Raw genomic sequence first — 20199 nt, forward strand, 5'->3', positions numbered from 1 at the left:
AGAGAACCGTTACAGTAACACAACAAAATGTGGAAAACAATCAAGGGGTGTACAGTCAGCCCAACACTATAAAAGTTTAGCAGAATCGTTTTTACAACTGAATAAAAGTAATATTGCTGTATCCTAATACAAATTGTGTTGCAGGATTTAAATTCCCTAGGAGTAAATAAAAATGTATTGCTTCCATCTGCTATTGCTGTGAATTATCTCACTATGTATATTTTTTATGACATTTAATTTGTTTGTTTTCATGTGATTCATTGATAACATTTTTAAATATGTTTTGCAAGAAAGGCCCTACAGGTAACTGCCAAAATAACGGAAACACCAACATAGTATGTTAATAGGGCGTTGGGCCACCATGCGCCGCCAGAACAGCTTCAATAGCCTTGACATATATTCTGCCATGTAGCCTAAGTGTCTGGAACTCTATTTGATACCATTCTTCCACGATAAATTCAATAATTTGGTGTTTTGTTGATGGTGGCAGAAAACGCTGTTCCAGAATTTCCAATACATGTTTAATTAGGTTGAGATCTGGTAACAGAGAGACACACACACTTTAAACCCCTTATGCCTCCTTTGAGACCCTTCTTTCAATGTCACTGAGAACTCTTCTTCTAGCCATGGTAGCCAAAATAATTGGCAACTGGGAATTTGTATACACGACCCTAGGCATGATGGAATGTTAATTGCTTAATTAACTTTCAATATGCGTTCTATTCCTTATTTACTCAAGCGTTATCTTTATTTTGTCAGTTACCTGAAGATCACCTGTTTGTTCTGGATTATGAAATGGTATTTAAATTGATCTTGGGTTTTATTCCATCAGACGCTTCGTAAACTAGTTGTGTCCTTCAGGTGACGGTACAGGTACAGGTACAGGGGCATTGCATTGCAGTGCAGTGACAGCGTGGGGAACGCCAGCGCGCTAACTATGGAAGGAGAAACGGCGCAATATGCTGAATACAATCCTCAATCTAACATCAGGAGCGAAACAGAACTCGAAAAAAGCCTTGTATGTATATCAATTATTTTGTTGTTTAAAATTTTGGTGGATAGCTGCGCTAGCTAGTTACATAACTCTGAAGCTAGCTAGTTACATAACTCTGAAGCTAGCTAGTTACATAACTCTGAAGCTAGCTAGCCAGCTAACGTTAATACCAGACCGTTTAGCCAAACTGTTTTACAGCTAGCCAGTTAGTGGATATCTAGCTACAGTAAGCAAGTTATGGTTGCAAATCCCAGCAATTATCAACGGAACCAAGGTTCTCATTAAGGTGATTAATCTAGCAGTCTCCAGTAACATGCTGTGATGTAATCAACCGGCTTGTGTCTCAGCCATGCAATGAATGAATGAAACTGCATTGTTGTAGTAGTATTGATATTCTTACATTTAAATGTGAATTATCTCACTATGTATGAAAAATAAAACACTAATATATCTTGATTAGATAAGTATTCTTCTGTATCTTCAGGGTGGCACTCTGATAGCGGTTGGCCTTGGTGTTGCTGCCGCAGGATTTGCAGGTAAGAAATGGCAAACACTCACACACCCAGGTTATTTAGAAAGTGTGTCTAACAGAACATTGTCATCTTCCAATTCAACACAACCGAAGTGGTGTTTTCAGGTTCTTGCAGAGAGCAACAGTGAATAGGTCCTTCATGACATTGCTATCAGGGATGGTTGAAGAGTGTCTGCACAGCCATATTGTATCATGGTTAATAGTTAAGCAGTGTTTTCTGCCAATTGCCACAGGTTTGATTTGAGGTCAGAGTGTTAGTAGTTGTGGTGGCCTTGAGGAAGAGCACAGCCTGATTGTCCTCACTCTGTACATGGAAAGGGGGGTGTGTGTGGTCCTTATACAGCTCTGGAGTTTTAGGAAAACAGAACTTCCAGGCAGCCTGGAGTAGCCCACTCAGAACATGTCAATCATCAGTTTATAATTTATGCCCTGATTACTCCCAGAGTTGAGCTTAGCAGCATGGCTTTATAGATGACTGGTTTGGTGTTTTTCTCTTGGAAACCAGCTCCTCCCAGATTTTTTTTGCTAACTTATGAGTATATAAACTAGACAATGTTTGGCAGGGTCTAGGACAACAGCCACTGACCCAGTACACACCGATGACACATACACGCTGAAGTGTATATAAAATAATATATATACTTAACAAAAATATGAACGCAGCATGCAACAATTTCAATGATTTTTACTGAGTTACAGTTTATATAAGGAAATCAGTCAATTGAAATATATAAATTGGGCCCTAATCTATGAATTTCACATAACTGGGCAGGGGCACAAGCCATGGGTGGGCTTGGGAGGGTATAGGCCCACCTACTGGGGAGTCAGGCCCAGCCAATCACAATTATCCCCCCCCCCACACACACACAAAATGGCTTTATTGCAGACAGAAATACTCTTCAGTTTCATCAACTGTCCGGGTGGCTGATCTCATACAATTCCGCAGGTGAAGAAGCCGGATGTGGAGGTCCTGGGCTGGCATTGTTATAAGTGGTCTGCGATTGTGAGGCCTGTTAGACGTACTGCCAAATTCTCTAAAATGACGTTGGAGGCAGCTCATGGTAGAGAAATTAACATTAAAATGATCTGGCAACCTTTCTGGTGGACATTTCTGCAGTCAGCATGCCAATTGCACCCTCCCTCAACTTGAGACATCTGTTGCATTGTGTTGTGTGACAGAACTGCACATTTTAGAGTGGCCTTTTATTGTCCCCAGCACAAGGTGTACCAGTGTAATAATCATGCTGTTTAATCAGCTTCTTGATATGCCACACCTGTCATTTCTTGATCTTTTATTTCACCTCATGAAACATGGGATGAACACTTTACATATTGAGTTGATATATTTCTGTTTGTATTTGTCACATACACTTGATAGGTGCAGTGAAATGTGGTGTTTTACAGGGTCAGCCATAATAGTATTGTGCCCCTTGAACATATTGGGTTTAAGTGCCTTGCTCAAGACACATCGACAGATTTTTCACCTTGATGGCTCAGGTCTTTTGGTTTCTGGCCCAAAACTCTAAACGCCAGGCCACCTGCCAACCATATTAGACAGGGCAAGAACATGGAACTGTGGAAAGGTGTTTGTGTGTAGGACAATAAACATGTACTGTGTTTTAGGTCGCTATGCGTTCCAGTTGTGGAAGCGTCTAGGACAAGTCCTGTCACAGGGTAAGAAGATGCCCACCTCAGTAAGTAACCAACTAACTTAGCTATGAAGTTCACAGGTCTAGGAGAGTACCACAATCCTAACCATAAGAGTGATAAAACATGTTGAGTGGTTTTGAGCAACTTTTACATAATCTGATTGTCTTTTATTAGAACACATCACTGAAGCTATGCATGATCAGTGATGACACCCGCTGATTTTGCAGAAAATTCTCCCCACACATGCACACATTAGCAAAATGGGGGTTTCTTGTTTTGCCCCATCAGATAGTCACCAAGCACCAATATTTGTGATGAAGTGTTCATTCCACTGACTGTCTGGTAGCGGGTGGGCTGGCTGACTGTAGGTCGGGTAGCGGGTGGGCTGATGTCTGATAGCGGGTGGGCTGACTGTCTGTAGGTCGGGTAGCGGGTGGGCTGACTGTCTGTAGGTCGGGTAGCGGGTGGGCTGACTGTCTAGTTCGGGTAGCGGGTGGGCTGATGTCTGGTAGCGGGTGGGCTGACTGTCCGGTAGCGGGTCGGCTGACTGTCTGTAGGTCTGGTAGCGGGTGGGCTGACTGTCTAGTTCGGGTAGCGGGTGGGCTGATGTCTGGTAGCGGGTGGGCTGATGTCTGGTAGCGGGTGGGCTGACTGTCTGTAGGTCTGGTAGCGGGTGGGCTGACTGTCTAGGTCTGGTAGCGGGTGGGCTGACTGTCTGTAGTTCGGGAAGCGGGTGGGCTGATTGTCTGGTAGCGGGTGGGTTGACTGTCTGTAGGTCTGGTAGCGGGTGGGCTGACTGTCTGTAGTTCGGGGTAGCTGGTGGGCTGATGACTGTCTGTAGGTCTGGGAGCAGGTGGGCTGACTGTCTGTAGGTCTGGTAGCGGGTGGGCTGATTGTCTGGTAGCGGGTGGGCTGATGTCTGGTAGCGGGTGGGCTGACTGTCTAGGTCTGGTAGCGGGTGGGCTGACTGTCTGTAGTTCGGGTAGCGGGTGGGCTGATTGTCTGGTAGCGGGTGGGCTGACTGTCTGTAGGTCTGGTAGCGGGTGGGCTGGCTGTCTATAGGTCTGGTAGCGGGTGGGCTGATGTCTGGTAGCGGGTGGGCTGACTGTCTGTAGTTCGGGTAGCGGGTGGGCTGATGTCTGGTAGCGGGTGGGCTGACTGTCTGTAGGTCTGGGAGCAGGTGGGCTGACTGTCTATAGGTCTGGTAGCGGGTGTGCTGACTGTCTATAGGTCTGGTAGCGGGTGTGCTGACTGTCTGGTAGCGGGTGGGCTGACTGTCTGTAGGTCTGGTAACGGGTGGGCTGACTGTCTGTAGGTCTGGTAGCGGGTGGGCTGACTGTCTGCATGTCTGGTAGCGGGTGAGCTGACTGTCTGGTAGCGGGTGGGCTGACTGTCTGTAGGTTGGGTAGTGGGTGGGCTGACTGTCTGTAGGTCTGGTAGCGGGTAGGTTGGGCAAGGGGGGGTTACGGTCTGTAGGTTGGGTAGCGGGTAGCGGGTGGGCTGACTGTAGTTCGGGTAGCGGGTGGGCTGACTGTCTGTAGTTCGGGTAGCGGATGGGCTGACTGTCTGTAGTTCGGGTAGCGGGTGGGCTGACTGTCTGCAGGGTGACATTTTTGTGCAGGTGTAGTAAAATACTTTATTTTACAGGGTCGGCTATTGTGGTATGGCACCCTTGGAGCAAATTAGGGTTAAATGCCTTGCTCAAGGGCACTTCAACCATTTTTTTCCTTCATATTGTTAGCTCTGGTATTCGAACCAGGGACTTTTGGGTTACTGGCCCAACACTTTAAACACTAGGCTACCTGCTGCCATGGATAGTGTGTGGACTGACTCACAATTGACATTTCCTTGCTGCACTTGAGTTCGTCTCCACAGGCCAGAGGTTCCAACAACAGGTTCCCAGGCGTATGATGCACCCACTGCACTCTCTCTCACCTCCTCCTTAACCTGATCTGTGTGTTTTGTGTCTATGTACCTAAGTTCAGTTGGAGGGCACCTACAGTTTAAGTCGGAAGTTTACATACACTTAGGTTGAAGTCATTAACTTGTTTTTCAACCACGCCAAAACTATAGTTTGTTAACAAGAAATTTGTGAAAAGTCGGTTAGGACATCTACTTTGTGCATGACACAAGTAATTTTTCCAACTATTTCACTTATAATTCACTGTATCACAATTCGAGTGGGTCAGAAGTTTACATACACTAAGTTGACTGTGCCTTTAAACAGCTAGGAAAATTCCAGAAAATGATGTCATGGCTTTAGAAGCTTCTGATAGGCTAATTGACATCATTTGAGTCAATTGGAAGTGTACCTGTGGATGTATTTCAAGGCCTACCTTCAATCTCAGTGCCTCTTTGCTTGACATCATGGGAAAATCAACAAAAATCAGCCAAGACCTCAGGAAAAAAATTGTACAGAAAAAAAATTGTAGACCTCCACAAGTCTGGTTCATCCTTGGGGGCAATTTCCAAACGCCTGAAGGTCCCACGTTCATCTGTACAAACAATAGTACGCAAGTATAAACACAATGGGACCACGCAGCGGTCATACAGCTCAGAAAGGAGATGCGTTCTGTCTCCTAAAGATGAATGTACTTTGGTGCGAAAAATGCAAATCAATAACAGCAAAGGACCTTGTGAAGATGCTGGAGGAAACGGGTACAAAAGTATCTATATCCACAGTCAAACAAGTCCTATATCGACATAACCTGAAAGGCCGCTCAGCAAGGAGGAAGCCACTGCTCCAAAACCGCCATAAAAAAAGCCAGACTACGGTTTGGAACTGCACATGGGGACAAAGATTGTACTTTTTGGAGAAATGTCCTCTGGTCTGATGAAACAAAAATAGAACTGTTTGGCCATAATGACCATTGTTATGTTTGGAGGAAAAAGGGGGACGCTTGCAAGCCGAAGCGCATCGTCCCAACCGTGAAGCACGGGGATGGCAGCATCATGTTGTGGGGGTGCTTTGCTGCAGGAGGGACTGGTGCTCTTCACAAAATAGATGGCTTCATGAGGAAAGGAAAATTATGTGGATATATTGAAGCAACATCTCAAGACATCAGTCAGGAAGTTAAAGCTTGGTCACAAATGCGTCTTCCAAATGGACAATGACCCCAAGCATACTTCCAAAGTTGTGTCAAAATGGCTAAAGGACAACAAAGTCAAGGTATTGGAGTGGCCATCACAAAGCCCTGACCTCATTCCTATAGAACATTTGTGGGCAGAACTGAAAAAGCGTGTGTGAGCAAGGAGGCCTACAAACAGTAACACCAGCTCTGTCAGGAGGAATGGGCCAAAATTCACCCGACTTGTTGTGGGAAGCTGGTGGAAGGCTACCTGAAATGTTTTACCCAAGTTAAACAATGTAAAGGCAATGCTACCAAATACTAATTGAGTGTATGTAAACGTCTAACCCACTGGGAATGTGATGAAAGAAATACAACCTGAAATAAATAATTCTCTCTACTATTATTCTGACACTTCACATTCTTAAAATAAAGTGGTGATCATAACTGACCTAAGACAGGGTATCTTTACTAGGATTAAATGTCAGGAATTATGAAACTGAGTTTAAATGTATTTGGCTAAGGTGTATGTAAACTTCTGACTTCAACTGTAAGCCAGCTGGGAAAGGGAGGGGTCAGAAAGGGCAGACACACAGCTGTACTTTTTGATGACTCACTTTGGGTGTGGGAGTGAAACAGTCATTCCATATAGTGTGTGATTGAGGCAGTGCGTGACATGAGCTAGTTGAGTGATCAGACCTCACACTCTGTATGCCTGTCTGTGGGACTCACTGACTGTGTGTGTGTGTCAAATAAAGCAGTGTGTGGGAGCAGGGAGTTACTGAACCCTAGCCAACAACTCCTATCTCTGACAGTCTTGTTTTGATTTGATCTCGCTCTCCAGTCCTTCTCATCCCATCACTATAATGGAGGGTTTGACCAGAAGATGACTAAAAAGGAAGCCAGCCTCATCCTTGGTATTAGGTAAGACTGCTGAAATCATGCTTTTGTGCATGCTACTCATGCTTGACTGTTTATGCGGGTGTGTGCACGACCGTTTCTATTTGTCAGTGTGTGTTCATGCTTAAGGATGTGTGTGATTTTTCTCTGGGTCTTTGATGGGTTTATTTTAGTCATCTCTCTTCCTGGTTTAGTTCATTTTTGCACTGTCTATCACATTAGGGAGAGAACAGAACACCACTGAATAGTTTAGTGGTCAGAAGAACTGGATGGGTTTTACTGCAACTTGTCAGTCTGTGGTGTGGCCAATAGATGGTGCTGCAATCCTGCTCCAAATCTGTTTTGTATAGCCCAACCACCCCTCTAACCTTTATCTGTCGCTTCCCCTGAAGCCCAACCACCCCTCTCTAACCTTTATCTGTCTCTTCCCCTGAAGCCCAACCACCCCTCTAACCTTTATCTGTCGCTTCCCCTGAAGCCCAACCACCCCCCTCTAACCTTTATCTGTCGCTTCCCCTGAAGCCCAACCAGCCCTCTCTAACCTTTTATCTGTCGCTTCCCCTGAAGCCCAACCAGCATCAAGTCAAAGGTGAGAGATGCTCACCGGAGGATCATGGTCCTGAACCACCCAGGTTAAGGTCAGTTTAACCCCAAGGTACTAGACATGATCAATTACAGATTATATATTGCTTTTACGTGCTTAATCTCTTTATTACTAGTTATCAGCATGAACAGGAGAGCACCTGTCTATTGAACCACTCGTCCCTTTTCTCCTACTCAAGGTTAATGGCCTCCCTCAGTCTCCCTCTGCTGAGAGGATTCCATGCATGCGCACGCACACAGTCATGCACAAACACGCATACACAGTAGCTAGTTTTACACACTCGTCCCCAATGTGTTTTTCCCTCCTGAGAGGAGTACACACACGGCGGGTAGTTGTACTCTGTGAAATGAGAAATGGCCTGTGGGATTCCTATCTGACTATGGGCGATAAGGGCTGAGGTGACAGGGAGAAAGGAGAGGGAGAATAAGGGTATGAAATATTGGGCTATAAGCTCTGTAGGGTCACCTTCTGTAGCCACATCCATCAATGCTGTCACCCTTGGATATGTCTTGGGTTCTGGTAACACAGTATCTATTAGTTTCCATGTGTTTGGTTAGAGGGACATCACTGGAGAAGAGAGGGTAATAACTAGGGCTGTTGCAGTGACCATATTACCGGCAGTCATGACTAGACCTGCATGGAATCCGCACACAAAGAAATCCGACAAATCTGCAGAATTTCAAATAGAATGCATAGCATTCTGAAGCAAAGATAAGGCGCTTGCGGAGTTAAATAGAATTGACTTGTTTTAATTTGATGTATTTCAATGAAAACAGAACATTTAATCAGTGAAAAGTGTAGCCCCTTCCCTGTGTGAGAGGTCCAGGGTGCAGACGGCTCCGTGATTGAATGACCGCTGTCTGAGGAAAGAACTATTGAACAAAGAATGCCCAGATTTACACCAGAGGAGATGAAGAGTAAAGACTTGGCGACCAGAATAACAGCCAGGGACAGGGAGTTTCCAGGATTGAGGAGTACTTTTCTTCAAAGTTTGTCAGCATTCAATCGACTACATACAGCGTCAAACTGAGGTGGAGCACCTGCGGTCACTCCGTCTCAAAAATAGGACAGCTAGTGGACCAGGTAAACGTTCTGATGCTTTAGCTAGCTACAGACATTAACTAGCTAGTAGTTTTGTTCTAGTTTGCTAATATCTGTTATTGACAATTAAATTGTCTGCCGTGGTGTAAAAATACTTTAAAGTAGTTTTTTTGGAGTATCTGTACTGGACACCATCACAATAAATCTATGATGTATTTTAGGCAGGTCTAATGAGACATGATATGAAGAGTTGGCCTACTGTATGTTGTCTGGCTATGCACCCTGCTGTAGGATAGTTCAGACAAGATATGCTTAAGTCCTGTGTCATTATTTTATAGTAAGAATATAATTGAATATAGCTGAATAAAAATAGGAAGGGTATTTGTCCCATTCCGGAGCGATTTCACATATGAAACATGAAAGTGATCATTTCCAGGTCCAGGTTCTCCTTTACCCAAATCCAGATAGCAGATGTTCTGAAAGAGCTCCAAAACCTGGACCCGTACAAATCAGCTGGGCTTGACAATCTGGACCCTCTATTTCTGAAACTATCGGCCGCCATTGTCGCAACCCCTATAACCAGCCTGTTCAACCTCTCTTTCATATCGTCCGAGATCCCCAAGGATTGGAAAGCTGCCGCAGTCATCCCCCTCTTCAAAGGGGGAGACACCCTGGACCCAAACTGTTACAGACCTATATCCATCCTGCCCTGCCTATCTAAGGTCTTCGAAAGCCAAGTCAACAAACAGGTCACTGACCATCTCGAATCCCACCGTACCTTCTCCGCTGTGCAATCTGGTTTCCGAGCCGGTCACGGGTGCACCTCAGCCACACTCAAGGTACTAAACGATATCATAACCGCCATCGATAAAAGACAGTACTGTGCAGCCGTCTTCATCGACCTTGCCAAGGCCTTCGACTCTGTCAATCACCATATTCTTATCGGCAGACTCAGTAGCCTCGGTTTTTCGGATGACTGCCTTGCCTGGTTCACCAATTACTTTGCAGACAGAGTTCAGTGTGTCAAATCGGAGGGCATGCTGTCCGGTCCTCTGGCAGTCTCTATGGGGGTGCCACAGGGTTAAATTCTCGGGCCGACTCTTTTCTCTGTATATATCAATGATGTTGCTCTTGCTGCGGGCGATTCCCTGATCCACCTCTACGCAGACGACACCATTCTATATACTTTCGGCCCGTCATTGGACACTGTGCTATCTAACCTCCAAACGAGCTTCAATGCCATACAACACTCCTTCCGTGGCCTCCAACTGCTCTTAAACGCTAGTAAAACCAAATGCATGCTTTTCAACCGATCGCTGCCTGCACCCGCATGCCCGACTAGCATCACCACCCTGGATGGTTCCGACCTTGAATATGTGGACATCTATAAGTACCTAGGTGTCTGGCTAGACTGCAAACTCTCCTTCCAGACTCATATCAAACATCTCCAATCGAAAATCAAATCAAGAGTCGGCTTTCTATTCCGCAACAAAGCCTCCTTCACTCACGCCGCCAAGCTTACCCTAGTAAAACTGACTATCCTACCGATCCTCGACTTTGGCGATGTCATCTACAAAATGGCCTCCAACACTCTACTCAGCAAACTGGATGCAGTCTATCACAGTGCCATCCGTTTTGTCACTAAAGCACCTTATACCACCCACCACTGCGACTTGTATGCTCTAGTCGGCTGGCCCTCGCTACATATTCGTCGCCAGACCCACTGGCTCCAGGTCATCTACAAGTCCATGCTAGGTAAAGCTCCGCCTTATCTCAGTTCACTGGTCACGATGGCAACACCCATCCGTAGCACGCGCTCCAGCAGGTGTATCTCATTGATCATCCCTAAAGCCAACACCTCATTTGGCCGCCTTTCGTTCCAGTACTCTGCTGCCTGTGACTGGAACGAATTGCAAAAATCGCTGAAGTTGGAGACTTTTATCTCCCTCACCAACTTCAAACATCAGCTATCTGAGCAGCTAACCGATCGCTGCAGCTGTACATAGTCTATTGGTAAATAGCCCACCCATTTTCACCTACCTCATCCCCATACTGTTTTATTTATTTACTTTTCTGCTCTTTTGCACACCAATATATCTACCTGTACATGACCATCTGATCATTTATCACTCCAGTGTTAATCTGCAAAATTGTAATTATTCGCCTACCTCATGCCTTTTGCACACATTGTATATAGACTCCCCCTTTTTTTCTTTTTTTTTCTCTACTGTGTTATTGACTTGTTAATTGTTTACTCCATGTGTAACGCTGTGTTGTCTGTTCACACTGCTATGCTTTATCTTGGGCAGGTCGCAGTTGCAAATGAGAACTTGTTCTCAACTAGCCTACCTGGTTAAATAAAGGTGAAATAAAACAATTTGAAACAGGTTCTATAGACAACGCTAGATTTAGAGTTATTTGGCAACTTTAGTCATTAATGATACAAACCTTAGAATGTCTTAGAAATCCAAACATATGGGCTGCATGGTGCGACTATATGCTATTGATGATTTGAGAAAGTCACACAGAAAGCTTGCGCTCTGTTCCTTGCATAAGGCTGCACACGCTGTTCTCTACCAAGTGCTTCATTTGGGAAACCAAGGGAGATCTGTTCGGGAACATCGATAGTAACATGTTTTCACAACTAAACATATTTCATTAAACTGTTGACAGCTCCGCTCTGAATGTTTTAATGTTCTATATTTTCAATATTTTAATTACAGGTTTCTTTTTCGGGGGGGGGGGGGCTTGAGTTCATATATAGGCCTAGATTTATACACAGTGCGCATGATTGTTTTGAATTAATCGATTTTGTTGTTTGACTTTGAAACAACATCCACAATGACCATGTTTTCCACTGTTTCAAACTGCTGTTTAACTTATTTCTTCAAATTCAGCAATAACAGTGAGGTGAGTTTTAAAAGCATAACACTGTTTTGATGATAAGTGGCTGATGTGATTTTTGATTGCGTTGATGTCAGAGTGGTTAGAAGGACAATAGAGCCCTGAGTACCAGGCCATTAGCGACTTGGATACTACCAAAGCAAATCCTGAGTGCATAAAAAGAGATTACTATGACCCAAACAGAATCTGCAGGGATTGTTTTTCTATTTCCTGCAGAAAGCTTTTTTTTGGCCTTTATTGTAGTAACATTATTTAATAACATTGAGAACATGGTTTTATGGAAAAAATGCTTAATTCTCTGTATTAGATGACAATGAACCTACAGTTATCTTACTAAAGCTCAGTCAAAAATAACCTCTACAGACTTAACCTTTTAATCATAAATGTTTCCTTAATGTAAAAATTATAAAGTGTCAAAGTGCAAAGGAATATAAATACATGGATGAAGCCATCTATAAATACATAAACAAATATATGAACAATTATGTCTCTTTGTTCCATTCCCCATATAACTACTCATTAACTTATCAAATTGATTCAAACCAAAACACAGAAAGACTGTGTGACTGACATGCTTTTTAGTACTCAATGCTGTTATACTTTGCAATCAACAGGCTCCTACGCTGACTGAGTAGTATCTGATAATGTGAGAAAAGTCTCCATCCACTGAGGTAGAGGGGAAACACAGATGTATCACTGCAATGTGAGCTAAGACTGGCATCCTGTCCTGTCTGGTAAGGTCCTAGTGAAGTCCACATCCATGTACTCTGCAAGGTACTCCACAGCAGGTATCCATGAGCCCCACCTGGTCTACACAGGCAACACAGGAGAATGGCCATTTTCCTGCATGAACGATCTCAGCTCCAGACGCTGGTGTGCCTGACAGAACACCCTCACCAGAGCACACAGCCTGTTCACGTCCTCAAACATCTCTGGAAAACATCCAGCACCAGGAGATGGACAGAGCAGGTGAAGTGTCCAGAGCAGGTGAAGTGTCCAGAGCAGGTGAAGTGTCCAGAGCAGGTGAAGTGTCCAGAGCAGGTGGAAGTGTCCAGAGCAGGTGGAAGTGTCCAGAGCAGGTGGAAGTGTCCAGAGCAGGTGGAAGTGTCCAGAGCAGGTGGAAGTGTCCAGAGCAGGTGGAAGTGTCCAGAGCAGGTGGAAGTGTCCAGAGCAGGTGGAAGTGTCCAGAGCAGGTGGAAGTGTCCAGAGCAGGTGGAAGTGTCCAGAGCAGGTGGAAGTGTCCAGAGCAGGTGGAAGTGTCCCGAGCAGGGGGAAGTGTCCCGAGCAGCGAGCAGGGGGAAGTGTCCCGAGCAGGGGGAAGTGTCCCCGAGCAGGGGGAAGTGTCCCCGAGCAGGGGGAAGTGTCCCGAGCAGGGGGAAGTGTCCCGAGCAGGTGAAGTGTCCCAAGCAGGGGGAAGAGGCCATTCAAGATGCTGGTGAAAGCATTCATATAGATAGCTGAAATCACTTACAAAAGCCCACACATTGCTAAAAAGTCAACTCTGTTGTTGACACAGGAAATAACATCTTGGGACAGAGTGGTAATGTTTACTTTATCCAAGAAAACCAGGTCTGCTACAACAGGTTGCTCATACTGGCTGGAGTCTTCCAAAGGCATCGGTCGTCTCATCAAGGATGACAAATGGCCTTTCCCTTTACAGCATCTTTGATGTCCTGCTCATATTGTGGATATTATTCTGGTAGAGAGAAAATAAAACAAAAAGGTAGAAAATAAAGAACAATGGTTAAATTTGGTAAATTAAGAATTCTCAGGTAGAGTTCAATAGCAGGCCTACAGGAGATCAAGCTTTGAGGCTAAACACACACTCCTGAAGCCACACACAGCCCATAAACCAGACAGTGTCTCAAATACATTTTCAAACAATGATAACAATTAACAAAAAAAAGTAATTATAAATATATATATATATGTCTGACTCGCTGCTTTTGTCGTTCCTAACTTGTGATGGAGCTGTCCAAACAAGTGACATTACTTTGGCTAACATTACCTCAGCTAAGTTAGCTAGCCTAAGTGATGTGATGGAGCTGGTGTGACAACATGGGAAGCTTGCCAGGCTAACATTACCTCAGCTAAGTTAGCTAGCCTAAGTGATGTGATGGAGCTGGTGTGACAACATGGGAAGCTTGCCAGGCTAACATTACCTCAGCTAAGTTAGCTAGCCTAAGTGATGTGATGGAGCTGGTGTGACAACATGGGAAGCTTGCCAGGCTAACATTAGCTAGCTAACTTGCCACTATTTAGATCCAGATCATCAGTGGTGGAAAAAGAACTCAATTGTCATACTTGAGTTAAAGTAAAGATACCTTAATAGAAAATGACTCAAGTGAAAGTTACCCAGTAAAATACTACTTGAGTAAAAGTGTAAGTATTTGTTTTTAAATATACTGAAGTATCAAAAGTAAATGTAGTTGCTAAAATATACTTAAGTATGAAAGTCCTACCAATTTAAAATTCCTTATATTAAGCAAACCAGATGGCACAATTGTATTTTTATTTACAGATAGCCAGGGTCACACTCTAACATCATTTTAAAACAAAGCATTTGTGTTTAGTGAGTCCACCAGATCAGAGGCAGTAGGGATGCCCTCTTGATAAGTGTGTGAATTGGACCATTTTCTGTCCTGCTAAGCATTCAAAATGTAACAAGTACTTGTGGGTGTCAGGGAAAGTGTATGGAGTAAAAAATAACATTTTCTTTAGGAATGTAGCGAAGGAAAAGTTGTCAAAAATAGAAATAGTAAAGTACTGTACATTTAATTGTCACGCATCAGCGGCTTGTAGGTGTGGAGGCCTGGAGATGCTAAACATCTTTTGTCAACTACTGTGAGACATGTCAGTCATGAGTAACGCCGACGGACACCACCCCAATGAACCCCCATAAGCAGCCCCTTGCGAGACCACAAACGAGAGCCCACGAGATGGGCCGCACAACGAACTTCCAGCAGTGGCGAGAGAAAGGAGGCGGAGCAACTGCTCCCCCAGCCGCGGCTCGAGCCCCGTTTCGCACCCCAGCCCGACCGACCCAGCCCTTAGAGCCAATCCTTATCCCAAAGTTACGGATCTGACTTGCCGACTTCCCTTACATACATTGTTCTAGGGTCATGGGCAGGAAAGTGTTGACTGATTCCTGGTCAGAGTAATGGGATGGAATGATTGGTTAATTACCTCATTAGTTCCTGTCTGTGAGCCAATGAGGGTCATTGGAAAAGATGTGTTTTGCTATTTGGTGCTATTTCTGAAAGTAATTACCTGAGTTGGCCATCTAGCCCTGTTTTTGGTATCTCTTTCTCTGTTAATGTGCTGTAGGCCACTCGCCAGGCCGGTTCTGTGTTTGTCAGTGACTGATTAGCAGACTAGTTGAGGCCTTGGTCAGGCCCTGCTCTCTGCCACTGCAAAACACTCCTTAACGCTTTTTCTCATTTATTACTATAAAAACACACACACACAGTACTGCTGAAATACACACACCACACACCGCCTAGAGAGGGCAGTATACACACATGGCTATTGGCTACTGAGGTTTGTGTTGTGTACACACACAGGCTGTCTTGGTGTCACACAGCAGACTCTACTTCTCCTAGGATGCTGTACTCATTGACCACTCTGACCCAGGACACACATACACATATCTATCATGAGTTTTCAGAACAATGTGTTGAAGGCTAGGAGATGAGGAGAGGATGTCACTGTACACTATTAGGATGTGACTCAACCTCTGTTTGTGCTAGCTCAGCATACACCTATCCCCTGTACTCTATAGTGATTACTGTTCCTCAGGGTGTTAATGCACAGTGCCGGCAGGCAGAGAAGCTATAGATTGGATGTGACTCAGACGGCTAATGACTGAGCCTGCTGTAGTCCATCTACACCTGACCTCTACCTGACCTCTGACACATCCAGTCTGTGTAGTCAGTAGAAGGCACTGAAGGGGTATTGAGAGGGCATTGGTTGGGTGGGATTGAATGTCTTGCACGCCATGTGTATACTGTGGTATGTTCTCACCTGGAATGGATAGAGGGCTGAGAGATATGGAACAGGTGGGGATGGGGAGAACATTTTAAATGGGGTGGTAGCGAGGACAGATGGAGGAATGGACAGAGTAAGGGAGGGAAGATACAGGGGGAGGAAAAGGGAGGATGAAACAGATGGGTATTGATGAAGCGTATGTGTGTTCTCCCTCTAGGGGGATCTCCTTATATGGCCGCGAAGATCAACGAGGCCAAGGACCTGCTGGATAAAGGCCAACAGGGCGGATAGCTACAGCCCCCATTACCCCACTGACCTCCTGGACTACAGTACACTACCAATAAAAACTAAAGATCCCAACTATAGACCTAGCTGCTGACCTGGACTACAGTACACTACAGATTAAAACTATAGACCTAGCTGCTGACCTGGACTACAGTACACTACAGATTAAAACTAAAGATCCCAACTATAGACCTAGCTGCTGACCTGGACTACAGTACACTACAGATTAAAACTATAGACCTAGCTGCTGACCTGGACTACAGTACACTACAGATTAAAACTAAAGATCCCAACTATAGACCTAGCTGCTGACCTGGACTACAGTACACTACAGATTAAAACTAAAGATCCCAACTATAGACCTAGCTGCTGACCTGGACTACAGTACACTACAGATTAAAACTATAGACCTAGCTGCTGACCTGGACTACAGTACACTACAGATTAAAACTATAGACCTAGCTGCTGACCTGGACTACAGTACACTACAGATTAAAACTAAAGATCCCAACTATAGACCTAGCTGCTGACCTGGACTACAGTACACTACAGATTAAAACTATAGACCTAGCTGCTGACCTGGACTACAGTACACTACAGATTAAAACTAAAGATCCCAACTATAGACCTAGCTGCTGACCTGGACTACAGTACACTACAGATTAAAACTAAAGATCCCAACTATAGACCTAGCTGCTGACCTGGACTACAGTACACTACAGATTAAAACTATAGACCTAGCTGCTGACCTGGACTACAGTACACTACAGATTAAAACTAAAGATCCCAACTATAGACCTAGCTGCTGACCTGGACTACAGTACACTACAGATTAAAACTAAAGATCCCAACTATAGACCTAGCTGCTGACCTGGACTACAGTACACTACAGATTAAAACTATAGACCTAGCTGCTGACCTGGACTACAGTACACTACAGATTAAAACTAAAGATCCCAACTATAGACCTAGCTGCTGACCTGGACTACAGTACACTACAGATAACTAAAGATCCCAACTCGAAGGTTTACAAAAGTCAACATGTTTACTGTACAGTCTGTTGTAAATACACTATACCATAAGATACAAGATGATGATAATATTACCTTAGAATTCCTCAATGTGGTAAAGACATTATGGCGTGTGTGTGTGTGTGTGATTTAGCCACGTTTGCCGAATAAAGCATTTTATGGAATGGTAATCAATGACTCATTATTGTGGTTCTGTTTGAATGTGTTTCTGTGATTATTCCCTCTGCTCTGAAACACCATCGTAGTAAACAGTAAACTAGTAACAGTGCTGCAGCAATAGCAGGTGCTGATGAGAGGGGGAACATTGGGTAAGAGATGTTTTTGAAACTCCTGCGCCAAATGGTGACATTTGGTAACATTAATTGAAAGCTGTTTCACCAGTAGCCTGCAGTAAAATGTTTTTTCACATACCAGTATCTAAGTCGATGGCTAAATGACCATGTTTGTCGATCATGTCATGCATGCTTCATCTATCATTAAAATACATACTAAACCAACTCATTCTGGAAGAACGCAGTTACCATCTGAAGTTGCGCTAAAGCGTTTCCCTATTAGCAGTCAGTGTGTCTTCCCTCTGAACCCCTGTACAGGTCAGGGCTGTTGTGTGCTTGGCTAAGGCCTGCTCTGCTCTCCTGTCCCTCCTGTGGATGGGTCTATTTCAAACTGGGAAGAACCCACATGGCCCTCCTGAGCCAGCCTCTCCCTTCCACCTCCTGGTCTCTCGCTCTACCTCCCTCCACCAGAGTATAGTTCAATAACACGTGTAAAACATAACAGATTCTGCTGATTAAAAGATTTGTTTTGCCGAGCTTCTGCAACTCGGCTGTACTACTGCCATGCTGGAGAGGGGAAATGACTTGCCTATAACTCCCACCACCCAACTCATTTTAACAGTTTGTGCACTGTAAATATGCAAGGCTATGGGAATTTGCTGATAAAATATACACTGCTCAAAAAAATAAAGGGAACACTTAAACAACACATTGTAACTCCAAGTCAATCACACTTCTGTGAAATCAAACTGTCCACTTAGGAAGCAACACTGAATGACAAATTTCACATGCTGTTGTGCAAATGGAATAGACAACAGGTGGAAATTATAGGCAATTAGCAGGACACCCCCAATAAAGGAGTGGTTCTGCAGGTGGTGACCACAGGCCACTTCTCAGTTCCTATGCTTCCTGGCTGATGTTTTGGTCACTTTTGAATACTGGCGGTGCTTTCACTCTAGTGGTAGCATGAGACGGAGTCTACAACCCACACAAGTGGCTCAGGTAGTGCAGCTCATCCAGGATGGAACATCAATGCGAGCTGTGGCAAGAAGGTTTGCTGTGTCTGTCAGCGTAGTGTCCAGAGCATGGAGGTGCTACCAGGAGACAGGCCAGTACATCAGGAGACGTGGAGGAGGCCGTAGGAGGGCAACAACCCAGCAGCAGGACCGCTACCTCCGCCTTTGTGCAACGAGGAGCAGGAGGAGCACTGCCAGAGCCCTGCAAAATGACCTCCAGCAGGCCCCAAATGTGCATGTATCTGCTCAAACGGTCAGAAACAGACTTCATGAGGGTGGTATGAGGGACCGACGTCCACAGGTGGGGGTTGTGCTTACAGCTCAACACCGTGCAGGACGTTTGGCATTTGCCAGAGAACACCAAGATTGGCAAATTCGCCACTGGCGCCCTGTGCTCTTCACAGATGAAAGCAGGTTCACACTGAGCACATGTGACAGACGTGACAGAGTCTGGAGACGCTATGGAGAACGTTCTGCTGCCTGCAACATCCTCCAGCATGACCGGTTTGGTGGCGGGTCAGTCATGGTGTGGGGTGGCATTTCTTTGGGGGGCCGCACAGCCCTCCATGTGCTCGCCAGAGGTAGCCTGACTGCCATTAGGTACCGAGATGAGATCCTCAGACCCCTTGTGAGACCATATGCTGGTGCGGTTGGCCCTGGGTTCCTCCTAATGCAAGACAATGCTAGACCTCATGTGGCTGGAGTGTGTCAGAAGTTCCTGCAAGAGGAAGGCATTGATGCTATGGACTGGCCCGCCCGTTCCCAGACCTGAATCCAATTGAGCACATCTGGGACATCATGTCTCGCTCCATCCACCAACGCCACGTTGCACCACAGACTGTCCAGGAGTTGGCGGATGCTTTAGTGCAGGTCTGGGAGGAGATCCCTCAGGAGACCATCCGCCACCTCATCAAGAGCATGCTCAGGCGCTGTAGGGAGGTCATACAGGCACGTGGAGGCCACACACACTACTGAGCCTCATTTTGACTTGTTTTAAGGACATTACATCAAAGTTGGATCAGCTTGTAGTGTGGTTTTCCACTTTAATTTTGAGTGTGACTCCAAATCCAGACCTCCATGTGTTGTTAAATTTGATTTCCATTGATAAGTTTTGTGTGATTTTGTTGTCAGCACATTCAACTATGTAAAGAAAATGTATTTAATGAGAATATTTCATTCATTCAGATCTAGGATGTGTTATTTTAGTGTTCCCTTTATTTTTTTGAGCAGTATATATATCCAATGCTTTGCCTAAATATATCACGATATACGCTGAGGTGAGAATGAACACATGAATGTATGTTTGGCATGCCCTGTTGTGGTTAGTCAGATTCATCATTCAGTAGATTCTAGAATAGTATCTCTCTTAACATTCTAAACAAAGCATTGAGTTCTAGAATTTCATAATTCTTGGCATTCAAGACTCATTGGGTGCATTGAATCCTCAGGTTTCTGAAAGTTTGGTGTAAATGTGTAATCAGATTGTTTTTTTTTCTTCCTTATCTGCTGTGAATAGTCTCTGACAGGCACCCAGACAGACACACAGGCAGGTCTTTGATCCATATATCTGGTTCCTCTCCTCTCAGAAAGCTCTATCACAGAGAAGTGCAGTAGGGCTTCAGCCGTAATGTCCTCCATGTGTCTCTGAGCAGCGCACTCCGTCAGATCCAAATTCTCTCTCTGTCCCACTAACATCTCGCCACTGTTAATAACATAACACAAACCATATGGCAGTGTATAGCTTAGGAAAACTACCCCATGATTTATTCTAGATTCTAGAGTATTTTGGGTGTGTGCATGTTAGTGTGCTTGCATAGAAATAATATCTCATTCTAGTTGTGTGTGTGCATGACAGGCTCAAGGTCGAGGTTTGTTTATCTGACACCATCCTGGTTGAGAAGATGACATGGCTAGT

General features: G+C 44.8%; 1 protein-coding gene across 1 annotated transcript; it reads left to right on the forward strand.

The window, feature by feature from the left end:
- Window positions 1-898: 898 nt before the first annotated feature.
- Window positions 899-17166, forward strand: LOC115111784 (dnaJ homolog subfamily C member 15-like). Its single transcript, XM_029638215.2, has 6 exons — window positions 899-1018; window positions 1479-1530; window positions 3150-3220; window positions 7089-7168; window positions 7712-7782; window positions 15898-17166. The coding sequence occupies exons 1-5, from the start codon at window positions 938-940 to the stop codon at window positions 7779-7781; spliced, it is 354 nt and encodes a 117-aa protein (XP_029494075.1). The 5' UTR covers window positions 899-937; the 3' UTR covers window position 7782; window positions 15898-17166.
- The last annotated feature ends 3033 nt before the right edge of the window (window positions 17167-20199 follow it).

This window comes from Oncorhynchus nerka, linkage group LG3 (genome assembly GCF_034236695.1).
Source record: "Oncorhynchus nerka isolate Pitt River linkage group LG3, Oner_Uvic_2.0, whole genome shotgun sequence".
Lineage (NCBI taxonomy): Eukaryota > Metazoa > Chordata > Actinopteri > Salmoniformes > Salmonidae > Oncorhynchus > Oncorhynchus nerka.

What these genes read in the sequence shown, in the direction of transcription:
- LOC115111784 (XM_029638215.2), top strand. Translation starts at nt 938, where the DNA reads ATGGAAGGAGAAACGGCGCAATATGCTGAATACAATCCTCAATCTAAC. An exon ending in CAGAACTCGAAAAAAGCCTT is followed by an intron (nt 1,019 to 1,478) that starts GTATGTATATCA and finishes CTGTATCTTCAG; the next exon opens with GGTGGCACTCTGATAGCGGT. An exon ending in AGCCTCATCCTTGGTATTAG is followed by an intron (nt 7,169 to 7,711) that starts GTAAGACTGCTG and finishes CTTCCCCTGAAG; the next exon opens with CCCAACCAGCATCAAGTCAA.